The sequence below is a fragment of the Archocentrus centrarchus genome, chromosome 19, assembly GCF_007364275.1.
Source record: "Archocentrus centrarchus isolate MPI-CPG fArcCen1 chromosome 19, fArcCen1, whole genome shotgun sequence".
Taxonomy (NCBI): Eukaryota; Metazoa; Chordata; class Actinopteri; order Cichliformes; family Cichlidae; genus Archocentrus; species Archocentrus centrarchus.
The window spans coordinates 8,827,692-8,839,886 of NC_044364.1; the positions used below are offsets into that span (position 1 = coordinate 8,827,692).

Here is a 12,195-nt window from a genome sequence, read left to right on the forward strand (position 1 = left end):
CTGTGATTTGAGCCTGCTGAAAGCAACCTAGACAGACAGAATTCAACCATGGTTCAGCTGCACATATTAATACGCTGTATGAAAACATAAGATTAATCAGTGCACAAACATAAATTCATATTCTGCTGTGATGCAGATGGGCTGAGTTTAAGGTATTAGACAGACAGACAGACAGATAGACAGATAGATAGATAGATAGATAGATCTGTCCTTCAAAATGTGCTGAAGAGAGAGCAGATATAAAAGAAACAGTAAAGTCCCCAAAACAGAACCTTGTGGCACACCGTAGGCAAGAGAGGGTTGGGGGGAGGGTTCTTAGGTGGACCTTCTTTAGCCACCTAGGAAACTGTGATACCCGTAGTGTGAATGATGATGGTGTTAACATCTGACTTTTAAGAACTCATATACATTAAATGACACCAATCAGCTCTTACAGGGTGGAGGTGGCTGCCATCAGGGAGTGCCATTGTTGCAGGGGAGGCCTATTCTGAAATGCATCACCACTATAAAACCTATGTTTGTAAATGGGTGTAACAAATTTGTTTCTGGTTCTTTTACTAGGGCAGTCTCTTTTTCACAACACTAACACTAGTCTGCCTCTGAATTGGTGTTAATTTAACTCAGAACTGGATGCTTGTGTTTGAATTTGGATAAAAGTGCTTTGTGAAAAAAAGGTGGGTTTTTTTTCATCTTATACTGAGTATAATTCTGCACACCCTAATGCACCATCAGCCAGAAACTGTTGAACCAAATGCTATTACACCTTCATAGTACTTTTCTAATGCTTAATCTTCATCCAAGCCTGTTACAAAAATGATAGTAAAAACACTCACTACACATTATTGTTCATCCATGGGGAGTGCACGCTGTTTCCCTTATGCGGCCATCCCCTCCACTTATGGACTAAGTTTCAGAGCGCAGCTGCCCACCATTCAGTTTTCATCAACTGGGTGGCAAACAGAGGTGAGGTCATTTCAATATAGCAACAAGAGCCCTCTATTTGTCACTCTCATTCATATCAAATGAATGGATGGCTTTTGGGAATGTATCATACAAGCCCCACAGAAAACCGGATCTACACACACTTGAAATATAAGCTTGTTGCGGTGCTTGTAGCTAAAAATGTCAGTGAGGCTAGTTTTCAGCTTTCACAAACTTGGAAAATGTGGTGCAGTTCATTTGTAGAGTGGACAATCTCTGAAACAGGAAGTGTAAAAAGGTAATATCACATAAAAGGAGTTGTTATTGCTCACATGAAGGTCAGAAGCTTCCTACACTTGTGTGCGGCAATAACAAGAGTAGAAACCACAAAAACAACCGAGGCTTTCATTTTGTAATATTCATTTATTGTTCAATAAAAATAGATTTTAAAAAAGTGACGTGATGTCTCCTTCATGACTTTGCCTGATGCATCTGCCAACTCCTTGTAAACATGGTGCCTAACTTTTTTTTTTTTGGACTGGTAAGGGAATTTCTTCCCATTCAGCACAATTCTAAAAAACAAACAAACAAACAAAAAAACAGCCTGCTACTTCACTGATCTTTAACCTCAGTTACGATAACCCGTCTTATGCTCACTTTCACATTTAGGGCAGATACAGTACATTCATCCACACTGGTGTTTGTTTGTTTGTCTATGTACATTGTTCAGTTTCTGGCTGTGTGATTTATTTTTGCAGATGGCCCTCGTAAAAACAACTTTAAACAATTTGAATAAAGAAGACATCTAAGCGCTAACACAAGAGTTCAAGCCATCAGTAAAACCAAGTACAACTTATTAGAACATCAGTTTGCCTTAAGACATCTTTATACAGTAGTTACAGGTAAACAAAAGGAGTAAGGAAAGTAAAGTCTGTAAACACTTTGAAAGACACCACTGTTGGCTCCCCCTGTGAAAGCTTCAACAGCATCCTGTGAACCTGGAATGCTACAGTAACTGAGGCCAGGTCCATCAACTTCATCAAACTCTTCTCTTTTGGACCTTTCTGGTGCTACATTTGAAAATTCTGCAGGTCATTATAATGATAAGACATTGCTGAGCTTGGCTGACATATTAGAAGAGGAAAACTATTCATCGTAGGCTGAAAACAGCTGTGAGAAAAAGAATGAACTTCCTGTTACCATTAGATATGGCGCTGTAAACTATGCACAGACTCTTCTGTTTCAAGTGCTTCTGAAGTTGAACTAAAAAAAGAAAAGAAAAGAAAGCGCCGATTGGTAAAAGGCCTAATTCACCGCGTAGAAAGAATGAATGGGGTTAATCTGAGAAAAAAAAAAAAAAGATAGTATTTTGTATCTATAGGGGATTGTCTCATTCAGTGAGAGCGAGACAGTCCAAAATGATTTCTATAGGAAATAACAAAAATGTAATTCAGAAATTATAATGTATTTTAGAATGCAGAAGTATTTATATGTGGTTTTCAGAATCTGAATGAATATTTATGGGATAATTATATCATATTTTGGAGGTAGAGTAGATTAAAGAACATTATGTAACATTTGCGGAGGAATGGCAACAGTGACCTCTGTGGCCACAAGTGGTAATTACAGTCAAAAAACAGCAATGGTATACAAATAAGACTGCCATACTGAACTACTTTTTCAGCATAATTTTACCAATATGCAGCAGAAGCCAGTGTTAGAAGTTATATTACGAGCTGAGTGAAGCAGATGTTTCTTTTTTAAACTGAGATGTTAAAATGTTTTGACTTGGGCATCTTCAAAACCGACAAAATCAACAGCTTTGCTAAGTGCACGAGTGTAAGACATAACAAGCCAGCCATTGCTTCCTAACTGCAAGACTGACAGCAAGAATGCCAGCTCGGCGTCAACCTTGCAGCCTTTTGTTTCACTAAGATCTTACTCAAACCCACTCCACTTGTATTCAGCTGCCGATTATAGGTAGCTGTGATGACGACTTTCAATTGCAAGGCGACTGCACACCTGGTCACCTGGTGGGAGGCAACCTGGCTCCAAACAGTCGTTGTCTGACTCGGACTGAGTGCAACCATCTCGTACAGTTTGGCAAAGGTTTAAATTAGAAATGAAGACAGATTGCCAGCATGTTGCAATCAATCAGCTGATGTGAGCAATTTTATTTATTATAACCCACTCGACTCAACTGGCTGCCAACTGGTTTTATTCTGCTTATATTCCTATACAAAAGCAAGGTTACCAAGCACCTACAACATTTTGGAACTAAATTGCCATCCTGCAGCAACAACATTACTACTTGTGGAGGAATCTGAATTTTTGTTTCATACCTACGCTCCCCTCCAAAAGTATTGGAACAGTGAGGCCAATCCCTTTATTGTTGCTGTAGACTGAAAACGGGAAAAAAACGATTTAATCAGAGGCAATAAGTGGAAGGTTTTAGACGGGCCTGGTCAGTCTCCAGACTTAAACACTATAGAAAATTCATTTTACCTGCTAAAGAGGAGACTGAAGGGAGTAACCCCCCCCCCCCCTAAAAAAAACAAACAAACAAAAAAAAAACAACAGCTGAAAGAGGCTGCAGTGAAAGTCTGGAAAAGCGTTACAAAAGATGAATGAAAAAGTTCAATGATGTCAGTGGGTCACAGGCTTGATGCTGTTATTGCAAGCAAAGTATTTGCAAGTAAATATGAAGTCTTATTCAGGTTAATCTATTTTAAGTGTCTGGTACTTTTGCTCGCAAGAAAAATGGGTGGCTTCAGACAAAAGGTGATCTCTTCTGAACTGTGTATCAGATCCACTAGTAATTCCCTGGAAATAAAAGCTGAGATGTTGATCTTTTGTCTTATATTGATTTTTTTAAATTTATTTATTTTTTTATGTCAAACCCAAATGTTTTCAGTCTACAGCAAAAATAAAGGGATTGGCCAAACTGTTCCAGTACCTTTGGAGTATGGGGAGTATATGAGGTTCTAGCTGGACTCTGAATGCCAGTAGTTGATGTGAATTTCTGTTTAATGTGAATTTCTGTCTATGTAGATGCAACAGATTTGCAGTTTTTGCTGATTTATCACAGTAAATTTCTGTATTATCACAAATAGATTCCATGTAGCTGTCAAATGGACCCCAATCAATTGCAAACTGAAAGCAAACTATCTCATTGAGGTTTTATTCCCATCTCGACGTATCAAAGACAGCCTGATATCCAGGCTGTGACTACCGAGCTAGCTTGTTCTAGCTAGCTGAACACCCAGTTAGCATTGCATGATGTAGCCCCACAAAGTGTTACGCACATTTCACGGGAGATAGTACCTGGTCAACCTGAATTCCAGTGCAAGATGCTTTGGAAGCAGAGTGGGAATGCCACTGTATGCTTGAAATGAATGTTGAGACCAGCTGTCCAATGCAGGATTCATGGTACCACATCTGTATCCTTTTGCGCAGATTTGGGGTATACAACCTACACAGTCCTCCAGAACGTGCCATCCTCCAAAAAACGAACAGTGCATAGTCCATACGGATTGGTTGAAAAGTGGGCCTGAACAGGAAAAGGAGTGACATGTAGTGGGAGAACTATGAAAAAACATCAAAGATAAAACAACATAAAAAGTACAGACAGTGGCTGCAGTGGACTTTTTTTTCTCGTTTTTAACACTGTTTCACTTCAGCTGTTTGTATGTTATAACTTCGGTCTTCTCCAAGGCTGGCTGACATAGTCCCATAGACAGCATAATAGATGGAGGTAGTTTTTGGGTCTCAAAAGTGAACCCAACACGAAGTGCCTTAAACCTGCATTCTTTCAAACAGCCATCAGGGGTGCTACCTGTGGTTGCACAAAGACGTGTGGTCCTATAGAAGTCTATGAGAAAACAAATCTCTGATTTGACCTCTGTAAAACCTTTCCAGCTGACATTAGGCTCTCAGTCACCCAGTTCAGGTCTTATTGAATAAAAAATTAAGCCCATTTTGTAAATCTTGATCATACTATATTTCAGAAAGGCTTACTTTGGGTATGTTCATTGGCTAAGGACTTGTCAAAAGTCCTTAGCCAATGAACATGTGGTTTCACATCACACCTGGAGGCAGACCTGTGGCGACTGTGGCAGGAGGTAGAGCGGGTTGTCTATTCATCAGAAAGTCAGCGACTTGATCCCCAGCTCTTGTAGTCTGCATGTCAAAGGATCCCTGGGCAAGATACTAAACCCCGAGTTGCCCCCCCAGTTAATATATCAGAGTGTGTGTGTGAATGTTAGACAATGTTTTTAAGCATAGAAGAAAAGCACTGGATGAATGTGTGTGTGACTGGGTGAATGAGGCTTGTAGTGAAAAGTGCTCAGAGTAGAAAAGCACCAGTCTGTTTACCTGTCCCTTGCTCATCACAACTAGTTTCACAACACCGAGGTGGCAACTGCAAAAACACTAACCTTGAGGCTTCAAAACAGGTCTTCAAAAACCAATAGGTGATGTCATGGAAACTATATCCATCTTTTATACTGTCTATGAGTAATCCACAGACCGCGTGGTCCACATATTTTTGACACTGACCCCTGGTGGCAGTAAACAGCCACCACTTGTAGGTAGCAATTTGCCAGACAGTTTGTAGGCTCTGCATAGGACCAACACCCAACAATGCTGACCCCTTAATGCTCTTCTTTATTCTTTTCTATAAATACAAATACGAATGCCTTTGGCTGTTGGTCACATGAGCCTCACTTTGCAGGTTGTTACAGTCAAGAGTCATGAGTGTCATTTTGGCTAAAATAAAAAATATATAAATACATACTTGAGTCCCTTTGGTTGAGTCCTTTCATGTTTAACAAATTTTGAAGTTGAGTAAGACACAGTTTTGGGGTATATTGTATAGTGTGCATCTTAGAAATCGTGGGCCTTTTAACAACCCTTTGGGAGAGCTTGTCCTAGACTGACGGGCACCACTTTCTGTTGCATCTGGGAACACCACTGAACCAAACACAACAAAACACTGAACTAGTTAACTCTGAGCACAGCATGACAACAGTACTTGAAATGTACTCAGCACAATTCAGGAAGGTTTGCATGCTTTTTCCATCAATTAGAATAACAAAAAAGTAAAAAGTATTGCTTGTTTTCTTTGTTTTGAAAACCCAAATCAGCTGGTTTTATTTTGTGTTTCTTCACAAGATGATCATATTAGTTAGCTACACTATGACTAAGTCTACTACACAGCGGACTTGTTGCTGCAAAAGGGAGAAAAGGAGCACCAGAGTTAGTGCCAGGATTTGTGTGATGTAACCTCCACCCTCCTCCTATTCACTCTTCTTTCTCAATCTCACTCTCTATCATACTCTCAATTCCTTGCTTGGCTGCTTGCTACTAGACAGTACAGTGGCCAAGAGCAGTCGAGTGACAAGCTGACGGGCCAGATTGTCGGGTCCATTGCATCCCCCAGCAGAGACGCCAGCCACCTCTGTACTTCTCCCCTACTCCCCCTGCCTCCTGGGCCAGGTCCAGAGCCCACATCCTGGGAACATGGGGACGGACGGCTGGAGCCGACAGCAGAATAAGAGAGTTCATAGGAAAAGCCGTGTCCGCGTGTGGCTGGGGAGGCGTTGATGCTGCCCATGTCATTTTGGCAATACGCACGGCTCGATGTGCTGGCGTCAATCACGCCAGAAGTCAAAGAGACGCTCCATTAATCTTGCTCAGCATCACAATCTTTTACCCAATGACTTCTGACAGCACAAAAAAACTGTTTTCTCTTTGTTCTACTTTGTTATTGTTCATTTGGTGTCCATATGAGGGTCTCTGATGTTCATAAAAAAAGGTCCTACGTATGGGAGAACAGATTTCATGGAAACAGATTCTCAGAGTAGCATTTCAGATAACAAGAACACAGCAGAAAATATGACAACATCATATAGCTGCAGCTGAAGACGGTATAAACACAGTGAGAGAGAAAAAATTATAGAGTTTAGGAGCCTGCAGACAGCGTGATAGTTCGGTACATTTATCAAAACAGAATCTCGGCATGGCACGAACTCTTAAACTTTGCCCCTCTCACTCCTGGAAGTATCACACTGTGGTGGCCCGGCTGTGTTTGAGCGCTAGTGGTGAATACTCCTTAATACGAACGCACAGTTTGCCCCTCAGCCAGGGGTTCTGAAGCTCCAGGGGACAGAAGTCATCCTGAAGCCACTTTTCTCTGTCGTCCACAATCAGCACGAGGCCAAAGTGCTTCAGCTGTTCAGGACTGTAGTAAACACACTGCTCCTGTTCATCGCCATTTCCACTGCTGCCCATCATGCGCCGAGACACAACGTTCATCTCCTGCACCACCAGCTGGACCATCTCCCGTGCGGATGTGCCTGGAGTTACACAAAGCTAAAAATGCAGGAGGAGATATTAGCTTTTGCCAAAATAAACACAAGGCGGTTTTACTTCAAGTCCCTTCCAATCCAAAATTTATCAATACCTTAACGCTGGTCTCCTTTGGCAGACCTGTACGATACTGCGGGTAGACTCTGAGTGTTGCATGACAGCCTTTCCTGAGAGCAGCAGGCGATGGTGAGGCGAGTCTCTGAGTGCCGCTGTCCTCTGATAATGTGCGTGCCGGTGGAAGCCGTGGTAAGCAGCGTTCAGCGGAACAACAGCGGTCTACTGATGAGGGCCTGTGCCATCTTTGCTGCGGTGAAGTGGAGGGTGAAGGGCAATTAGTGTGGTAGGAGTAAGGCTGCTGGTGGGCTGACGTGGTGGAAGGGAACTCTAGACTGCTGGTCCTCACACAGAAGGCCTGTCTTTTCTCTGTGATGTGCAAAAGCTCAATCTGCCTGCTGGGCAGGATGAAGTCACTGTCAAGCAGCTCCGGAGCCCCCCTTCGCCTTTCTCCTCCACATCGAAACCCTCCACCTCCTCCACACCTCTCACCTTCTCTCCCGTGCTGCGGCTCTGATGCCTGAAGGACGTCTGGTGTAGAATCCCGCAGCGCTCCCCCTCCACGTCCACCCCCACTGAGATGCATCCCTCCTCCTGAACCACTCCCCTCAATACGCAGGAAACCACGGGGCTCCAGGGGTGCAGAGGACGAGAGAGGTGAAGGGGGCAACAGGTCCAGCTCACGGGGGCTCTGGGCACGACTGGAGTCATAGTCACTGTCAGTAGTGAGGAAAACTTCAGAGGAGCCTTCCTCATCTGAGAGACCAGCAAAATCTGAAGGGTGTGAGAAAGAGAAATCTATATGAGTAAAATAGTTCCACAATATCAGATTTTCTGTTTTAAAAATCTTATATTTATAATAAAATCTTTTGCAGCCACAGAATCAGATGTTTCTGACCTGAGTGCTTGCGGCAGGGTTCAGGTGAAGGCACAGGGGAGGGCATGAAGTCTGGTTGAGATGAGGTAGAGGGAGGCTTTTCAGGCATCACTTCCTTAGAGAAGTCAATTATCCAGCTTACAGAGATGCCTCCTGTTGGCTGCTTGTAGCGGGCATACTGCAAGGCATCCATGATCCACCTCACATCCCGCCACACCTCCTCCATTTGCTGTTGTAAAGTCATTGAGATCATAACTTACAAGTGACATGTAATACTGTGCTAATCTGGAACTGTGCTTTATAATGGGATCCTTGCACCAAGATGTTGCTACAGTGTTAGATAAATCAAAATAGTTGAGATGTATTGCCCCGTTTTTGCCCCTGGATGCTGGCAGTATGCTGTACCTGTATGTGGTCCTGAACTTGTTGGTGTTTCTTCTTGGCAGCAAGGAGCTCAGCTTCAGAGAACGCCTCCCGCAGTGCCTGCTGAGACATGAGGGACTCCAGCTCCAGCAAGGCGGACACCCTGCAGTACTGGCCGATGAAACTGGGGCAATAGGCATTAAAGTGGACTGCGGAAGAAAGGGAATCCAATAAGGCCCAAAAAAGAAATATAAAATGCTCTGCCAGTGAATACAGAAACATATACAGTAACAACAGTTGGTCAAATATTTATTTTATATAATACTGTTTTTGATTATGACCCTGCATAAAATTTGATATACTTACCCAACTCAAAGATCTGCAGGGGCAGTGTGAGGAAGCCAGAGCGGGGGGAGTATGGATTATTCTGACCAGGAGCTGTGCATACTTCATCTGAAGGTGGCAGGAGGAGAAGGAAAGATACTTTCTCCCCAAACTCCAACACTTCCTGGCTGTAAATACGGAAGTCCTGTGCCTAAACATAAAGAAACAGGTGATCTTGGTGGATCTCTGGAACCACAGGCACCGATATAAGCTTAATTTAAGTCCTTTAAATTAATAAGCCATTTTTAAGGAAGGGGAACAGGGAAAAAAGGCTGAGTTATGCCAAATTACACAAGAACTTGACTAAAAATCAGTGGCAACAGGTCTGATGGAGGGATGAATCCAAATGTGAAATTTTTGGTTACAGCCATCTATAAAACACGGTGGAGGCTCTGTCACGGTTTTTGAGGTTTTTGAGGCTGCATTTCAGCCAGTGGTGTTGGAGAGCTTGTCAAAATTTGATGGAATTATGAATGCATAAAAGAACCATGAGATTCTGATTCACCATCAAATACCATGTGGAAAGCATCTGATTGGCAACGGCTTAATTTTTCAGCATGAAAACTATCCCAAACACGCTGCCAATGCTGTTAAAGCATATATGGATAGAAAAATACACAATGCAACAGTTTAAGTCATGGATTGGCCTCCCCAGAGCCAGGACCTCAACATTATTGACAGAGAACAGCACACAGAGCAGCCAACATCCAAAGAAGAGCTCTAAATGTCTTTCAATAATCCATTCTCCTAGCAAAATACAAGGAAATGAGAGGTGGCTCAAGATTTTTGCACAGTACTGTATATGTATCAACACAGCGCATATTTATATTCATAGTCATGTAGCTTTTTATAGCAGTAAAGTTTATGGTGCTGGTGTTCCTCCATTTGAACAGTTGGTGGGAAAAATCAAATGGACAATGACTACCATTGTGCAAGAATTCAAACCATGTTCTTTTAGAGAAATCATGTAGAATTAGTGGTCTAACCAACGCTGCCTCAATTTCCACTGGAATCATTTTAAAGAGCTTTGTGCTGGTGCTGCTGCCCGACTGGCTCTATGTTTCCCTAGGTTCTATGCATCAGTCAAAATCAGTTTTACTAAACAAATTGTGCACTCGCTCACTAAGTAGACCTATCAGGCCTACTGATGCAGTTGTCTTGTTCTGACCTGATTGCCAGGAACGTTGATGTGAGCTATCAGGTCCTTGATGGCACTGCGCAGGTCCTGTAGGAGGCGATGGGGAGCACTCTGTACGTCATGGTCCATTTCCAGCGACTCATCCAGAGAGCTGAGGGCCTGAAGCCACTGCCACTCCTCTCTAAAATGTCACAGAAACAACATTTTCATTGTCTTACTCCTGAAATTCACCAGCCTAACGAGCAGCATACCAACATAGACAAACATTATTTCAACCCACTGCACCACAACTTAATTAACATATTAAATGACACATGATCCCCACCTGGACACATTACTGTTGTCTCGAATTTTGGTATGACAGAGCACGTTGGGGAGTTTCTGGGGTACCAGTGCTCTTATCTGCTCCACTGATGTACACAGCTTCAGGTAGCCCAGGTATAAGCCTGGAGACAAAAGCTTCCTGCTCCGCCTGTGGTATGCCAGTTTCTCCTGAAAACAGCAGGTAACAGGATGGCAGGGTGTCCTTTAAAACTTTTTATTACATTTTAATACCACACAAACTCAAGATGGGAATCCATAATAAAAGTAAAACTTAATGCAGTCACTTCAAAATAAACAGTAAGGTCAAATTAACACTGTCCACCTGCATTTACTAAAAAGCAATTAGACAATTCCTGACAGTCTGGTAGCAACTTGCATCTTCTAATTTCTGTAGACAGTCAAGCAGGCCATCCATTCCTTAACTAACCCCTTGTCAAAATTTGTGGGTCAGACTCTGGCCTGTTCCAAAAGCAGCATGGCCTTAACAGTGGAGTTACACTGCATGACCTAAAGGTGTACAGGAGGCCAAAATAACGGCTTTGTATGCTGGAGTTTCTTGCGCTGATTTAAGATCCACCCAAACTAAAATTAAAATTTACTACAATTTAATACCCTTTTATTTATATAAGTGACTTTCAGATATTTTAAGGCTTTTTAAAGCCCTGCGGCCATCCTTGAATCTAGTTCTTGCTCTGTGAGCATGCTCTCATTCAGTAGTACTGTTTTGTATGTTTCGCTCTTTGGTTAGTGTTGGATGCTTTTCATATTGTTTCAACATGTTTAAAGTGGAAGCCGGTACTGCAAAATAGCCCATAAGCACATTTTTTTGTATTTCATCATATAATTTGTTCATAACTGGCCACAAAACAAATATTTCAGTGAGCTGTGGTTTTGCCAGAGGGAATCTTCACTATTGTTTTGGAACCACGGGACCAAACCAGTGTACACTGGAGCCCAAACAGCACTGCAACAACGGCATCAGGTTTACTAGGTTATATAGACAAAATCAACTTGCGGTTTACTTCCAGATTGCATTTTTTTTTGTTTTGCTGAACAAAACGGCCACACAGCATTAGTTATATAACACTAAATAACAACGGTTGCATGATTAGATCATCACCATGTCCAATGCACTGAAAGTTTAAACTGCTACTGGCTGAACAAAATGCTTTAAAAGTGGTTACATTCATGTTGTGCTGTCACGGATCGAAGATATAACTTGACATTTGGCATTTTAATTAATCAGATGACAAGTCAGTACACCGAATGGCCTAATAACGACAGTGACAAATGGAAGAGTAGAGTCACGGTGATTAATGTTTGTCTAAATAAAGGGTGTCTGCACAAACAGAACTTGTAATTGGAAGCAGATTTCAATTTAGAGTCCCATTGTTCCTGCCTGAGTGCCTCATGTCTGTCAAACCATGTTTGGTTTTCCGTGAATGAGAGCCTTAGAGACATTACAGCGATTCCACTAAATACATGTTTAGGGGCATTTTTGTTGTTGACAAAGCCCTTTACTCGACACTGTTTGATCTTGCCACATCCTTGGGTAACATAAATGCAACATAAACTGCTGTGGAAGCATTCTTTGTCCAAAACAAAAGCAAAAATAGCCAAACTTACAAAACTGAGGTCACTTCTAATCACTGCCAGCCTACAATTGGGGGAACCAATCAGCTTGCTTTGAGGTGAGTGGATATCTGGACAACAGATACCTAACATGAGGGGTAAGATTTTGTAAGACTTTGTATTCTGCACATTC

The 12,195-nt window shown here is 42.2% G+C and overlaps 1 protein-coding gene across 1 annotated transcript in view; it reads right to left on the bottom strand.

The window, feature by feature from the left end:
• Window positions 1-6,046: 6,046 nt before the first annotated feature.
• Window positions 6,047-12,195, bottom strand: part of ankfn1b (ankyrin repeat and fibronectin type III domain containing 1b) — a 56,204-nt gene continuing 50,055 nt past the window's right edge. The window contains exons 15-21 of the mRNA XM_030755500.1: window positions 10,432-10,598; window positions 10,137-10,287; window positions 8,951-9,119; window positions 8,627-8,793; window positions 8,243-8,450; window positions 7,385-8,118; window positions 6,047-7,293 (exon numbers count right to left, since the gene is read on the bottom strand). Coding sequence (XP_030611360.1) covers window positions 6,985-7,293; window positions 7,385-8,118; window positions 8,243-8,450; window positions 8,627-8,793; window positions 8,951-9,119; window positions 10,137-10,287; window positions 10,432-10,598 — 1,905 coding nt within the window. The 3' untranslated portion in view covers window positions 6,047-6,984. The remainder of the gene's footprint in view (window positions 7,294-7,384; window positions 8,119-8,242; window positions 8,451-8,626; window positions 8,794-8,950; window positions 9,120-10,136; window positions 10,288-10,431; window positions 10,599-12,195) is intronic.